The 17119-nt window shown below is 41.6% G+C and overlaps 1 protein-coding gene across 1 annotated transcript in view; it reads left to right on the top strand.

Annotated features, from left to right (window-relative positions):
- Positions 1-17119, top strand: part of smpd3 (sphingomyelin phosphodiesterase 3) — a 182188-nt gene that overhangs the window by 62242 nt on the left and 102827 nt on the right. Inside the window, exon 2 of the mRNA XM_034177160.1 lies at positions 5941-6622. Within this exon, the coding sequence (XP_034033051.1) occupies positions 6321-6622 (302 nt within the window). The 5' untranslated portion in view covers positions 5941-6320. The remainder of the gene's footprint in view (positions 1-5940; positions 6623-17119) is intronic.

Here is a 17119-nt window from a genome sequence, read left to right as displayed (position 1 = left end):
GAAGCGTACATTACGAGACGCTGTGCAAAGACGAGCAAACACTGCAATAAGAAGTCAGCGCACATCTCCACACAACCTCCGTACGGCTCCGGGGGACTTATGTAAGCTTCAGGGGATGGTGGGGGGGTTCGTTGGACGACCAGTAGAACATCTACATTTGGCACCGGGTCAGCAGGAGGAGAAGCTGCAGCCGTGCCCTGAGCGCGCGCTTCCACCTGCGCGGTGAGAGCCTCCATCCTACGGTTGAGGATGACATTTTGCTCGGTCATTAAATCCAACCGAGCAGTAAAGGCGGAGAGGATTTGCTGCAACTCACCGATCACGCCCCCTGCAGACGCCTGTGCATCCTGCTCTTCCATTGGCTGTCCAACACATGGTTGACGCCCCTCGGGATCCATGACGTTGGCCGAGATATCCTGTTGTGAAAGTGTAATGACACGGACCCACAACAGGGGGCGTAAATGAACGGACAATAGATGAGCCAAAAATACAACACTTTACTGTTGTGAAGCGTGCACAACGAAATACAGACAAATACAGAATTTGGACAGAGTCAAATGTACTAAGGTGATGTGTGGGTAGGCTCGAGGATAGAAGACGTCCGTCCAGAGAAGAGCCGGATCCCACACGATTTCCACTGCCACCAAACCCGGAGAATACTGGAGCCGCCAAGTTCTGAGTCCCCAGGTGGCCGCCGTCTCCGGCTGTCGGATCTGGTACTGCTGGCAGGAAGCAGAAACAATTATGTGTGGGTGTGTGTACACCCAGCAAATACAAGCAGCGACAGTTCCTTAATGGTGGGTAAGACACCTCCACCTCCAAAACAGGAACACAATTACGAGTACAGTAGCACCTACTGAATACGGCTGAGAGTTTTACCTCCAAAGGCAAATGATATCTCGGCAGCGGGGTGGAGATGTCTTCCAGCTTATATGGAGTGGTTGATGAGTTGATGATTGGTGACAGCTGTCAGGAGTTAATGAGTGACAGCTGTCACTCTTGGCTGTCCTGTGAGGCGGCAGCGCCCTCTTGTGCCTGAAGCCCGCACTCCAGGCAGGGCGCCCTCTGAATGGTGGGCCAGCAGTACCTCCTCTTCAGCGGCCCACACAACAAAGTGTATGAAAAGTGGAATAAAGCTGACTGAAGAGGTGTGGATGCTTCTGAGTTCCGGAGCCATTGCAGCTTGCCGAGCATTCCTTAGACTGCCAAGAAAATCAACCAGTGGATTGCCAGCCAAGACTGGCAACCCACTCAAAGGACTGATTTGGCAATGTGCAAATTGTGGGGTTTTTCATTTATTTATTTATTTATTTGGACACACGGGTCTGAAGAAAATCTTACTGTGTGTGATGGTTAAAAGAGAAAAGGAGCTGAGGTAGACCTGCGAGACATTAAGGACAGGAGCAACTGATCAAGACGACACCAGAATCACCTCGACCTGTTTCGAGTTTTCTGGGACATCAGACTTTAATGAAGTGTTTCACGTCAAAGAGCTGAAATAATGTTTGTAGATGACGTTGTTCTGGTTCTGCTGTGCACGTAACATCAGTATGTTCAAAGAAAGGTGCAAACAGTATTTACGTCGTTAAAATTTTGCATGACCGCTGCTGCTCTCTGCATGTTCTGGTGCAGGACCAGCTACGACCTCACAATCAATCCATCGCATCTTTTGTTTTTATTGCATGATATTTATTCATGCATTGAACATGCTTTTAATTTGGAGTTGAAGAATGTTACTCAGAAACAGTGGCTGCTCCAAGGTTTACTGTTTGTTTGTGCCTTGGCTTGAATGGGTGACTGGCTTGATTATTATTATTATTATATAATTATTTAGTGGTGGGGTGATGGATTTTGTTGTAAATATCCAAATATTTATATTAACCCAGAGCAGTTTCTCTGCATTTTTTTGCTTCTGTCACATTTTTTTTCTGTGTGGGCTCAGTTTTCACTACACCTGCAAGTCCTGCACCTCAATGGAAGCAGCACAAGCTACCTAGAAGTAAACAGGACATTTTTTCAAGTGCCCACATTTTTTTATCTGACGGAAGCATTCAGTACACATGATTAGTTCATTATTTGAAAATAAAATGATTTTTTGTTTGTTTTTGCCTCTTTCAAAAACAGTTTCTGTGATAACTGGTGTCATTTTGGCAGTTTTAAAGGAAAACGTGCCTTTCAAACCAACCAGTGGATTGTTGACTGTAAAAGGATGTTAAATTTGGGGGTGGGGGGGATACAGCCCCATCAGACCCTACCCTAGAACCACCGATGTTCTCTAAGAAAGTCATAACAGGAGTTCAAAATCAAAGAAGGTATGTTGCTGGGCTTTAGAAATGCCTCGTGGTGGACTGTGTACTGGGTCGGTTTGTCAGTTGGTGGGTCAGTTCATCTCCTCCAGTCTGTTAACATGATAACTCAAAAACCATAATTGCTTTCATCTGCCATTTCTCCAAATTAAACAAGACTATAATGAGGACAAATTCATTCAAATCTGGTGAACTTTGATGCACTTTTTCAATGCAAAAAGCAGCTTTGTTTTACTTATGTAACATCACATAAACCTGTCTGCCAGTGTTAAATGACTTTAACACGTTTGTTCCGGGACAAAATTGTGTGACGTTCGTGTTTGAGACCAATTCAGAACTGCTTTCTATTAACTGTGATGTTCTCATTTTAAAACAATGTGACCTGTTTCCTCCCTATAACTATCTCTCTCTCTACTAACTATCCCTATGTCTGCTGGCCAAAGTTTACATGAAGTGTGTGTTTGTGTATGCATGTGTCTCATCACGAGTCATTAGCGATTACAACCGCTTTTGACATTTTTGTGACAGCACGTTGGAAAATCAGTCAAAAATAAACACAGTGAGCTTTTAATACTGCAGATAATTTTAGTCGGAGAGAAAAAAAACAGAAAATCACAGCTTAGAAGCAGGACAGAAGTGAGCGAATGTGCATGGATTAAAGTTTATGTGGGTTAAGCCTTTTGGTCTGCTTCCATTCACTAATTCAACTTTCTCTCAGCTTGTTTGTGTGAAATGTTTCATGGATCAGTGGGTTAAGAGCATATTAACTATAAATACGACTACAGGTCATAATCGCAGTCCCACACCACACAAACGGCGACGATGCATTCACTTGCTTTAAGGTTTATGGCCTTTTTAAATTGATATACAGCACACAGACTAACACAGTCACCTGCACGTTGTAATTCTAAAAACCAGGCGGCACCAACATCTGCTCGGTGCTAAGATAAAATATACAGAAGGCAACCAGAGCAGGCACTCAGACAGAAACGCCGGCACCTGGTTTGACAGTGATTCATGTAAATTCATTCTTTGTGACTCCGTAATTTTAGAATCTCTGGTTCTGCCTGTCTGACATTGAATCAGTTCTGTACAAAACTGAACCACAAACACACAGTAGCTATGGGTGTATCTGTAACCAAATCCTGAAAATAGCCATTCTGAATGAGTTTGACCTCTCAAGGTCACTCAAAGACAAATGTGACAGTAAACAGAAAGGTGATGTGTGACTTTACATTGGTGTTTCACAGTAACCATAACCATAAGTCTATCAGTAACCAGTCCTGAAAATAGCCATTCTAAATGAATTTGACCTCTCAAGTTCGCCCAAGGTCAAAGCTCACGTATCCCATAGTAGCATGATGTGTGACTTTCACGGTAACTGTAGGTGTATCTGTAACCAAGTAACCAATTTCTCACAATAGCTTTTCTAAATGAGTTCGTCCTGCCAGTCACGTCAATCACCCAAGGTTAAAGGTCATGTGTCCAGTAGAAAGGTGATGTATGACTTTGTGTTATCTTTTAATGTTAACTATAGTTGTATTTTTGAGTAGTTCCTTGAAATAGGCATTCTCAGTATTCCTTCTCTATGAGCATTGTGCCAATATTTGACCTTTGCCGTATGGCTTTGACCTTTGCATATTTTTTTTTCTAAAAATCAGATCAGTTTGTTCTTGGTTGAGTTTAAAGTTTAGAGGTCAGCATGATGTGTACAGACATTTATGACATCATAAGGCTGGTTCTTTGAACATATGGGTTTGTGTCTCTGGTGTCTGACGGTTGTGTTTTTTTTTTTTTTTTTGGTGATTCACACGCTGGTAGTGTTTTCTTGGAATCGTTACATTGTGCCATATGATGTCAGACGTGGTGACATCATGTGGTTGTTAATTTGAGCGCTGTGTGTCTCAGGCGGTCGCCATAATCGAGGACAGAACTTTGACATTCTGCTACAGAATGTTCATCGTGTTCACTAACAGCGATGAATGAATTAGGATTCCTATTCATCATTTATTCATGCTGGTGAAATTGATTATTTTCCCACTCGCCTGTGTGTGTGTGTGTGTGTGTGTGTGTGTGTGTGTGTGTGTGTGTGTGTGTGTGTGTGTGTGTGTGTGTGTGTGTGTGTGGGTGTGGGTGTGTGTGTGTGTGTGTGCACGTATTAACGTCATTGCAAAGATGTAGTAATCTCTTTTGTGTGATTGCGGTTAGTCTGAGTTTTGATTCCTACATATTTTATTAAACATTATTTCCCCCAGTGTACAAATCACTGCCCTGAATGTTTACAGACACTTTTTTTTACATTGCACTTCATTCATATATATATATATATATATATGTATATATATATATATATATATATATATATATATATATATATATATATATATATATATATATATATATATATATATATATATATATAAACTCCCTCAGATGATATTAAGGAAGAAACTTCAAGCAGACCAGACTCAAAGAGGTGACCCACTGCTTAGGCCATTCTAACAGTTACATGGTTTTTACAAAGTTTTGCAAAGCTGAAGAAACAGAAATAGAAAATCAAACAACATAATAATATGAAGAAGATGAGGAGTCCACAGTTCATATTTAAGCAATTTTTTGTTTTGTATAAAATGTCTTGTTTTTCCTTTTGTTGTGATGTGCAGTAGCTCTGTGGGAGCACCCCCAATTTTGTTGTTAACCCCCGTACTATGGCAATAAAGACTATTCTACTCTATTCTTCCAGTCCTTTCAGCACACAATAATAATACGTTAAACACTTTACACTTACGCCATAGGTTAACCCCAAGGATACGCTATTTAGACTTTAGTTTATCGCACACATTTGCATATTAAATGAGCATGAAGTAATTTATCTTATAGGCACAATACGTCATTAACAATAAATACTACACACTTCACACTTACACCATAGGTAACCACTGAGGACTACATACGTTATTTAGACTTAAAATTGTTTATCGCACACATTGGTACATTAAATGAAGATGAAGTAATTTATCTTACAGACACAATAAGTACTTAACAATAAGTTGTTGACACTTCATACTTACTCTATAGGTAAGCCCGAGGAGCAGATGAGCTAACTAGACTTGAGAGTTACTTATTACACATATTTGCATATTAATTAGAATGAAACAATTTGTCTTGATGAGCAATCAATGGTAGATTCTTCATACTTACAGCACAAGTAAACAGCTTGGAGCAGGTGGGCTGAATTAGTGAGGGTGAAGTAAAGGAGGCGGAGCCTGGAATTATAACCCATTATATCTGGCTCAGAAGCACATACAAGGGGGTGGAGCCAGGACGCGTTTTATTATTCAGAGGGGAGTTGATTGTGTCACTGTCGTTTGTTGACGGCTCTGACGGTTTCCACTTTGTTACCCAGAGTGCTTTGCAAAACTAATTGATGTTCAAATCTTCCAGTAGAAATGCACACGTCAAGCTGCAACTTAAAATGTCACATCAGGAAGCAGAGCGGCTCGAATGTGAACAAATGCAGCGCTGCAGTGTATTTATGAGGTTTTTGTGTCACAGCGAGATGTTCGCTGACTTCCTCTCATTTTTGTTTCTCTCTCTTCTCATTTCTTTCCATCACTCTGCTCCTTCTATGCAGGGTTCTGAGGAAACGTGATGATTAACGGCCGCCCCCCTTCCGAGGTCTTTGCAGTCGTAGTTCCGGCATAAAGGCAAAAGCCGTCACCATGGCAACCTCCTACCTCCAGCCTGTGCCCTTTGACCTCTCCATCAGAGAGTGCAATTAGTAAGTGAGGAGCAGCGAGTCCAAGACGCGCTCGCCACAAAGCCATGTAGTGCACCTCCCTCCGAGGTGGGGCCAGGGCGCACGTCAGAGTCCCATTGATTAGATTTGTTATGCACGTGTCATTTTGCCGACACATCTACACTTGTGGGATTGAGGAGTGCATGTGGGCGTAGGCTGCGTGTCTGTGGTGTGGAGAAAGTGCCAGCGAGGAAGAGAGAGACAGAAGGAAAGATATGGTCCTCCACACTGCCCCCTACTCCAGTGCCTGCCTGCACTTCCTGGACGGCTTGTCATGGAGCCTGGTGTTCCCCTGCTACTGGCTGCTGGATCGCCTTCTGGCCTCCTGCGTGGCCACCACGCTGGAGAAGCGCCAGCGCTCCCAGGACCCCTGCTCCTTCCTCACACTGTGCATCCTGATCTCTGCGCCGCTTTACCTGCTGCTCCTCCTGGTCTCGCTGCCCTTCGCCCTGCTGGGCTTCGTCCTCTGGGCTCCGCTGCAGGCAGTCCGGCAGCCCTACCTGTACACCTACCGCAGGTCACATTCTTTTTCACACATTGCTCTTTTAACCCCATAGATCATGATGAAGTAATTTGAAGGTTTTTTTTTTACACCCTCAGGTTCAGCTGAGATGGTTCATTTTTTTTTGATGCTGAAGTTGAGTCAAAGTGTTTTTAAAGAGGGTTAAAAGCAGGTTTTTATTTTTAACACTTGTTGTTAGCTGTGTAGTTTTTCTGTTGTTCTGCCTGTATGTTTTTCCAAATTTAGACTTTTGCCCTCTCAAGAGCAAATGTCACTAATAACAACAGCTAATATTAGTGTGTGTGTGTATATATATATATATATATATATATATATATATATATATATATATATATATATATATAAAATGTTTATTTTACGTGTTAATTAATATGTACCAGCTCGTAGTGCCTGTGAGCTCAGGCAGATGGGGTTCCTTTTATTATGGTAGTAGCTTAATAAAAAGAAAGAAAAAGCATAGCACACTCAAAATATTGATGTCCTGCCGCTGTTTTATTTTATAATGACGTTTCGGCCAAAGGCCTTCGTCAGATTGCAGCTTCAGTTGGACCAAGTGTTCAAAATTGTTTGTCAACCCAGGTGCTCAAAACCCCCTCCAATGAGTGGGACGTCCCAAGAGTGATGACACCCAGTGATTTCAGCTGGGATGTCATTAAGTAAGCTTAATGACATCATAAAGCAAATCACCCTTTGCTTTCATGGTCTTTGTGAGAACATTAAGTGGATTAATTCAGTTCATTTGTATCAATAGTTTTGACAGCAAATAACCTTCAAAGGAATCTTATTCATTAATTCATTTGCTATATGAGTTTATTTCAAATAAGGTTCACGGGGGGGGTGGAGCCTATCCCAGCAGTCATCAGAAGAGAGGCGAGGTACCCCAGGACAGGCCGCCAGTCTATTGTAGGGCCAAATTAATATTAATTAACAATCAGTTTAAAATAAATAAATTACGGTTTCAACTCACAAAACTTGTGTATGGGATATGGTTTCTGGTAAAAAAAAAAAAAAACACAGTTCATTTCCTGGAGGTGGACCTTTGACCCTCCTGACCTTATCTTGATATCAGTGACCTTGACCATCATCCAATAATTGACCGTTGGGTAACCTTCCTAGAGCAAATCCAGAATCCACCTACAGTACATATGTGTCACACATTTGGTTCAAATTTTGTTGAAAAATCAATTCTTTGACCTTGAGTCCTTCTTCCTCTTGTCGCGCTGTGATGACCAATCAGGGACTGAATATGTAGTGACGTGGAGATGTCTGGAGTTTGACTGAGTTGGATGTGAACATCAAATCAAATCAAATCAATTTTATTTATATAGCGCCAAATCACAACAAACAGTTGCCCCAAGGCGCTTTATATTGTAAGGCAAGGCCATACAAGAATTACAGAAAAACCCCAACGGTCAAAACGACCCCCTGTGAGCAAGCACTTGGCAAGAGTGGGAAGGAAAACTCCCTTTTAACAGGAAGAAACCTCCAGCAGAACCAGGCTCAGGGAGGGGCAGTCTTCTGCTGGGACTGGTTGGGGCTGAGGGAGAGAACCAGGAAAAAGACATGCTGTGGAGGGGAGCAGAGATCAATCACTAATGATTAAATGCAGAGTGGTGCATACAGAGCAAAAAGAGAAAGAAACACTCAGTGCATCATGGGAACCCCCCAGCAGTCTAAGTCTATAGCAGCATAACTAAGGGATGGTTCAGGGTCACCTGATCCAGCCCTAACTATAAGCTTTAGCAAAAAGGAAAGTTTTAAGCCTAATCTTAAAGTAGAGAGGGTGTCTGTCTCCCTGATCTGAATTGGGAGCTGGTTCCACAGGAGAGGAGCCTGAAAGCTGAAGGCTCTGCCTCCCATTCTACTCTTACAAACCCTAGGAACTACAAGTAAGCCTGCAGTCTGAGAGCGAAGCGCTCTATTGGGGTGATATGGTACTATGAGGTCCCTAAGATAAGATGGGACCTGATTATTCAAAACCTTATAAGTAAGAAGAAGAATTTTAAATTCTATTCTAGAATTAACAGGAAGCCAATGAAGAGAGGCCAATATGGGTGAGATATGCTCTCTCCTTCTAGTCCCCGTCAGTACTCTAGCTGCAGCATTTTGAATTAACTGAAGGCTTTTCAGGGAACTTTTAGGACAACCTGATAATAATGAATTACAATAGTCCAGCCTAGAGGAAATAAATGCATGAATTAGTTTTTCAGCATCACTCTGAGACAAGACCTTTCTAATTTTAGAGATATTGCGCAAATGCAAAAAAGCAGTCCTACATATTTGTTTAATATGCGCATTGAATGACATATCCTGATCAAAAATGACTCCAAGATTTCTCACAGTATTACTAGAGGTCAGGGTAATGCCATCCAGAGTAAGGATCTGGTTAGACACCATGTTTCTAAGATTTGTGGGGCCAAGTACAATAACTTCAGTTTTATCTGAGTTTAAAAGCAGGAAATTAGAGGTCATCCATGTCTTTATGTCTGTAAGACAATCCTGCAGTTTAGCTAATTGGTGTGTGTCCTCTGGCTTCATGAATAGATAAAGCTGGGTATCATCTGCGTAACAATGAAAATTTAAGCAATGCCGTCTAATAATACTGCCTAAGGGAAACGTATAAAGTGAATAAAATTGGTCCTAGCACAGAACCTTGTGGAACTCCATAATTAACCTGAGTCTGTGAAGAAGATTCCCCATTTACATGAACAAATTGTAATCTATTAGATAAATATGATTCAAACCACCGCAGCGCAGTGCCTTTAATACCTATGGCATGCTCTAATCTCTGTAATAAAATTTTATGGTCAACAGTATCAAAAGCAGCACTGAGGTCTAACAGAACAAGCACAGAGATGAGTCCACTGTCTGAGGCCATAAGAAGATCATTTGTAACCTTCACTAATGCTGTTTCTGTACTATGATGAATTCTAAACCCTGACTGAAACTCTTCAAATAGACCATTCCTCTGCAGATGATCAGTTAGCTGTTTTACAACTACCCTTTCAAGAATTTTTGAGAGAAAAGGAAGGTTGGAGATTGGCCTATAATTAGCTAAGATAGCTGGGTCAAGTGATGGCTTTTTAAGTAATGGTTTAATTACTGCCACCTTAAAAGCCTGTGGTACATAGCCAACTAATAAAGATAGATTGATCATATTTAAGATCGAAGCATTAATTAATGGTAGGGCTTCCTTGAGCAGCCTGGTAGGAATGGGGTCTAATAGACATGTTGATGGTTTGGATGAAGTAACTAATGAAAATAACTCAGACAGAACAATCGGAGAGAAAGAGTCTAACCAAATACCGGCATTACTGAAAGCAGCCAAAGATAATGATACGTCTTTGGGATGGTTATGAGTAATTTTTTCTCTAATAGTTAAAATTTTATTAGCAAAGAAAGTCATGAAGTCATTACTAGTTAAAGTTAAAGGAATACTCGGCTCAGTAGAGCTCTGACTCTTTGTCAGCCTGGCTACAGTGCTGAAAAGAAACCTGGGGTTGTTCTTATTTTCTTCAATTAGTGATGAGTAGTAAGATGTCCTAGCTTTACGGAGGGCTTTTTTTTATAGAGCAACAGACTCTTTTACCAGGCTAAGTGAAGATCTTCTAAATTAGTGAGACGCCATTTCCTCTCCAACTTACGGGTTATCTGCTTTAAGCTGCGAGTTTGTGAGTTATACCACGGAGTCAGGCACTTCTGATTTAAAGCTCTCTTTTTCAGAGGAGCTACAGCATCCAAAGTTGTCTTCAGTGAGGATGTAAAACTATTGACGAGATACTCTATCTCACTTACAGAGTTTAGGTAGCTACTCTGCACTGTGTTGGTATATGGCATTAGAGAACATAAAGAAGGAATCATATCCTTAAACCTAGTTACAGCGCTTTCTGAAAGACTTCTAGTGTAATGAAACGTATTCCCCACTGCTGGGTAGTCCATCAGAGTAAATGTAAATGTTATTAAGAAATGATCAGACAGAAGGGAGTTTTCAGGGAATACTGTTAAGTCTTCAATTTCCATACCATAAGTCAGAACAAGATCTAAGATATGATTAAAGTGGTGGGTGAACTCATTTACATTTTGAGAAAAGCCAATTGAGTCTAATAATAGATTAAATGCAGTGTTGAGGCTGTCATTCTCAGCATCTGTGTTGATGTTAAAATCGCCCACTATAATTATCTTATCTGAGCTAAGCACTAAGTCAGACAAAAGGTCTGAAAATTCACAGACAAACTCACAGTAACGACCAGGTGGACGATAGATAATAACAAATAAAACTGTTTTTTGGGACTTCCAATTTGGATGGACAAGACTAAGAGTCAAACTTTCAAATGAATTAAAGCTCTGTCTGGGTTTTTGATTAATTAATAAGCTGGAATGGAAGATTGCTGCTAATCCTCCGCCTCGGCCCGTGGTACGAGCATTCTGGCAGTTAGTGTGACTCGGGGGTGTTGACTCATTTAAACTAACATATTCATCCTGCTGTAACCAGGTTTCTGTAAGGCAAAATAAATCAATATGTTGATCAATTATTATATCATTTACTAACAGGGACTTAGAAGAGAGAGACCTAATGTTTAATAGACCACATTTAACTGTTTTAGTCTGTGGTGCAGTTGAAGGTGCTATATTATTTTTTCTTTTTGAATTTTTATGCTTAAATAGATTTTTGCTGGTTATTGGTGGTCTGGGAGCAGGCACCGTCTCTACGGGGATGGGGTAATGAGGGGATGGCAGGGGGAGAGAAGCTGCAGAGAGGTGTGTAAGACTACAACTCTGCTTCCTGGTCCCAACCCTGGATAGTCACGGTTTGGAGGATTTAAGAAAATTGGCCAGATTTCTAGAAATGAGAGCTGCTCCATCCAAAGTGGGATGGATGCCGTCTCTCCTAACAAGACCAGGTTTTCCCCAGAAGCTTTGCCAATTATCTATGAAGCCCACCTCATTTTTTGGACACCACTCAGACAGCCAGCAATTCAAGGAGAACATGCGGCTAAACATGTCACTCCTGGTCCGATTGGGGTGAGGCCCAGAGAAAACTACAGAGTCCGACATTGTTTTTGCAAAGTTACACACCGATTCAATATTAATTTTAGTGACCTCCGATTGGCATAACCGGGTGTCATTACTGCCGACGTGAATTACAATCTTACCAAATTTACGCTTAGCCTTAGCTAGCAGTTTCAAATTTCCTTCAATGTCGCCTGCTTTGGCCCCCGGAAGACAATTGACTATGGTTGCTGGTGTCGCTAACTTCACATTTCTCAAAACAGAGTCGCCAATAACCAGAGTTTGATCCTCGGTGGGTGTGTCGCCGAGTGGGGAAAAACGGTTAGAAATGTGAACATGTTGGCAGTGTACACGGGGCTTCTGTTTAGGGCTACGCTTCCTCCTCACAGTCACCCAGTCGGCCTGCTTTCCCGGCTGCTTGGGATCTGCTGGAAGGGAACTAACGGCAACTAAGCTACCTTGGTCCGCACCGACTACAGGGGCCTGGCTAGCTGTAGAATTTTCCACGGTGCGGAGCCGAGTCTCCAGTTCACCCAGCCTGGCCTCCAAAGCTACGAATAAGCTACACTTATTACAAGTACCATTACTGCTAAAGGAGGCCGAGGAATAACTAAACATTTCACACCCAGAGCAGAAAAGTGCAGGAGAGACAGGAGAAGCCGCCATGCTAAACCGGCTAAGAGCTAGTAGCTGCGCTAAGCTAGCGGATTCCTAAAAACACACAAAGTGAATAATGTGTAAATAATTTAGAGGTGATTCAGCAGAGGGAGTGCTTTAGTTAAGGCACGTGAAGATTACACAGTGAAACGAATCGTTATCTAGTTAACTAGATCAATCTAACTTCGCAGATTAAACAGCTAACAGATACAGCAAAACACTGCTGTGCTCCGAAACAGGAAGTGATACAATACCGCAGTGAGAGCCAACCACCAGTAGAGGCAAGCAAAAGAAACAGAACATGTCCTGTATCTGGTAGCAGCCTGTGAGCAGGACTTATGTCCCTTTTGTCCTTTATTTCACAATTATGAGCAGCCCCACAGCAGGGGGAGCGGAGGTTTTTTTTCTTTTTTACGTGCCCACGCGAGCGAATCATCCGTGATGATTATTTTATTAATTAACTACACAGATGTATAATAAAACAAATGGTGACTGGTTTATAAACACAATTATGACAGAGTTTTTCGGGAAGAGCGAGGAGCAGGCCCACAGTAAGCCGCGGAGTTTTTTTTTTTTTTTTCACGTGCGCGCGTGAGCGAATTGTCCTTGAAGATTATTTTATTTATTAACTGCACAGATGTATAATAAAGCAAATGATGACTGGTTTCTAAACACAATTATGACAGAGTTTTTGGAGTTAGCAGCAGCCCTGCAGCAGGGGGAGCGGAGTTTTTTTTTTTCTTTTTTACGTGCGCGCACGAGCGAATCATCCGTGAAGATTATTTTATTAATTAACTACACAGATGTATAATAAAACAAATGGTGACTGGTTTATAAACACAATATGACAGAGTTTTTTGGGGAAGAGCGAGGAGCAGGCCCACAGCAAGCAGCGGAGTTTTTTTTGTTTTTTTTACGTGCGCGTGTGAGTGAATCATCCTTGAAGATTATTTTATTTATTAAAATAAATAAACTACACAGATGTATAATAAAGCAAATGATGACTGGTTTCTAAACACAATTATGACAGAGTTTTTGGAGCGAGCAGCAGTCCTGCAGCAGGGGGAGCGGAGGTTTTTTTTTCTTTTTTACGTGCGCGCGCGAGCGAATCATCTGTGAAGATTATTTTATTAATTAACTACACAGATGTATAATAAAACAAATGGTGACTGGTTTATAAACACAATTATGACAGAGTTTTTTGGGGAAGAGCGAGGAGCAGGCCCACAGCAAGCAGCGGAGTTTTTTTTTTTTTTTTACGTGCGCGCGAGCGAATCGTCCTTGAAGATTATTTTATTTATTAACTACACAGATGTATAATAAAGCAAATGATGACTGGTTTCTAAACACAATTATGATAGAGTTTTTGGAGCGAGCAGCAGCCCTGCAGCAGGGGGAGCGGAGGTTTTTTTTTTTTTTTTTATTGTTTACATGTGCGCGTGTGAACGGGACAGGAGGTCCTCAAACTGGGTCCTGCAGAGGCGGAAGGACCACTAAAAGCGGTCGTCATCCAGACGCAGCTTCTGCAGCAAATAATGATACTCGCTGAATTGGGAACGTCTCATGACGTTTGTCAGCTTTCCACAACAACTCGCTCCGTGTGATCAAGGTCCGTCATGTTAACTTGACTGACAACGATGAGCGGAATGGAAGCTCCTCCTATTTGATGATGCACTGGGGCGAATTTTCACAGCGAAAGCAGAGCGACGCACCAGGCGATGGTGAATTTGTGGTGTCTGGTCACGCCCGGTGTGAACGTGGCATTAGAGTGAAATTTTATACCTTTTGTACTTTTGTCTTTCCCTAAATGGACCCTTTAAAGGCACTTCCAGGGTTGAGCTTCACCTGCAAACCAAGTTTGGTGGAAATCAAGCCAAAGGATCTGGGAGATGTAGGGGGACAAACACACAAGCAGAAGCACAAATGACAGTATGATGTTGTTCTAGGCAGCTAGGATTTACTTTAAAATGTGTATTTGCCGATTTACTACATACGGTACCACAAAGCAACCAGTCAGTCATGCTCTAAACTCGATCCACCAAGGGAAAAGCCCTAAACAGACTAATTTTGGAATTTGGCAAGAGAGTTCAATGTCAGGATTATAGGTACCACTTTATAAGACTGAGGATGTGATATATTTAGTGGATCTTCATCGTTTGCTTGTATAAATTTTAAGTTGTTGTGTAAAGCTTTCAGGAATTTTTATAGGTTGGATTGTCTGCTTTTGTAAAACATTGCTACAAACGCACAGAACGCAGTGAGAGGTTCCTACACTGCAGGCTAATAATGTGGTCCAAATCCAGAAGAATCCACAAATACTTTTTGTTTCGATTTGTTCAGGAAGTTGAAAAACTGAGCCAGTGCTTTTGTCTAAACTTAAAATGTGTTACAAATTAAATAGTACTTGGTTTTATTGTTAGTTCTCTACACTCATAATATCACGTGGGGATTCCAGCGCGGCGCACGGTCATGTGACAGTGACCTTATGATCACAGGTGAGCAAAAATATGCTACACAGGACTTAATTAGAAAAATGTGCAAGTGAGATTACTTTTGAATGCTTAGCAGACAGCGATGAGATAAATGAGTGTGAGACTCAGACGTTTAACTCTCTCACTTAGAGGAACAGATGATTGATTTCCTTAAAGTGGACTGGCTCTTTAAAGGGTTTGATGTTAGCAGTTTATGCGGGAAATGAAGCTTGTTGCTGTGTTCGGTGAAGGAGCTGCAGTTAATTCTGTAATCCACAGCAGAGCTGTGCACCATTTGCGCCGCACAGTTACTTCAGGAGATGCTGTGCGCTGCATGTGTATGTGAAAATTGCTGTTAATCAACTGATTGCACTGTCTGGCACAGCGGTACATTTAACTGTGCTGCTGCCACGCTGTTACACTTCTGCTTAGGATGGGGGTTGGGGGGGTGGGCTGCAAATAGGTTGAAATGCTAAACTATAAATTAATAAATTTGCAGGCAGAATTTATGTGTTCACGCTTTGAGTTTGTGCTTAACTAATGAGGCCTGTTGGCTGCAAATGATTGCAATTTCAAGACATCCATAGACGCTTCTGTCATTTCTGTGCAAAGTGAATGTGGAAATTATCCTTTTAGATCTGTAAAGTGCACAGATTTGTTTTCCAAATCTGACAAATATCTATGTGAACAATCGTTAAAACTATTTGTAGGGCGGTCTCCCATTGCTGATTTTTGATTTACAATTATATATGTTTTTGGGACATGCACACAAAACATAAAAAAAATGGATACCCAATCAGGGCGTGACATTGGGTCTAATCTGTGGGAAAGTAGGGTTGTAGAAGGTTGGGAGCAATCAGAAAAGTTTTTAGTGTATTTAAAAAAAAAATCTGACATCACATTATATCCAGTATTTACCTGTTGCAAATTGTATAAAAGTAGGTGAAAGCTGCAGTAATCAGGACCTACCATTAGAGGTTCTTATTTAACATGGGTTTCCAGAAGGGCCCATGGCATGTGTCTCTCACCCCTCCCTAGCACTCCTGATGAAAGTGCCAGTTGGGGGCGTGACCACAATCGGGAATCGAACCCGGATTGCTGGCATCTCAGTCCAACATGCAGACCATTAGTCCACCACCGTTCTCTGAACAGAAGCCTTCTTCTGATTCTCCTCTGCAACATGAAACCCATGAAAAGCACGTCACAATCTTCAGCAGAAGACAGTTTTCAGATGTTAACAGAGACAGTTGAGCTTTAAGTGTGTGGAAAACACAGAAATTTCATTTTGCAGATGTGCCAGTGCATGCACACAAAAAAATTGTGTGATGGGAATCGTAGGTACGACAATATTCAGTTACACTCGTATGTAAGTAGATATAAAGTAGTAGGTAATATGAATTCTGTCTATTACAGTATTTTCCTGCACTCTAAAACATTGCAGCTGCATTTAGTTATGTCCACTTGCTACCTCTCTTTAACATAAAGAGCTCTTGCAAGTTTTGGATGTTGAGCTCAACTTTACAAGTTGAGCTGAGTTGTAGAGTGTAAGTCACGCCAGTTTAAAAAATTCCTTTTGAAGATGAAAAATATATAGAGAGAAGTCACGCCTGAGTGTAAGTCACCCTGGAGTATAAATCACACCTTTTTCTGTATTATCAGCCCTTTAATTTGGGATTTTTGTGCATTGTTGAAGTGTACTTTTTTTTTATTTTGTTCAATACTATAATTCCTGGGAAGTTATATATAAATAATCATTACAACTACAGTATTATTATTAATAATAAATGTGTGATTTTCAGTATATAATTGGCAGGATGTCCCAAACTAGTAAAAAAATAAATAAACTGTGACTTATATTATGGAAAGTATTTAAATTTTAATCAGATCAAGCCACGTTTCCTCAATTTTGAAACAGCTTGGAAACCGGGTGCCAAACTCAGGCATAGAAAACCGTCCATAGTCATAACCCTCAGTCTAGCCCATGACCTTTGGGACTGTAGAGGTCATGTTGTGAAAGTGTAGGTACACGGACCCACAACAGGGGGCGCAAATGAACGGACAATGGAGGAAGTCAAATCACAAAGCTTTACTATGGGGGACACGCACAACAAACACAACAGATTACAATTATAGCAGTAAGCCGAATTCCAATGGTGTCATGTGGGCAGGCTCGACGATAGGAGACGTCTGTCCGCGTCGAACCGGAACCATCCGATTTCCTCTGCCACCGAACCCCGGGAATACTGGAGCCGCCAAGTCCCGAACTCCCAGGTGGCCACTGCCTCCGCTCGTCGGATCCGGTACTGCTGGCAAGGAACAGAAACAGTCAGGTGTGGGTGCGGCCGCACCCAGC

This window comes from Thalassophryne amazonica, chromosome 8 (assembly GCF_902500255.1).
Source record: "Thalassophryne amazonica chromosome 8, fThaAma1.1, whole genome shotgun sequence".
NCBI lineage: Eukaryota > Metazoa > Chordata > Actinopteri > Batrachoidiformes > Batrachoididae > Thalassophryne > Thalassophryne amazonica.
The sequence above is the reverse complement of the archived record's forward strand: the minus strand, read 5'-3'. Positions and strand labels throughout refer to the sequence as shown.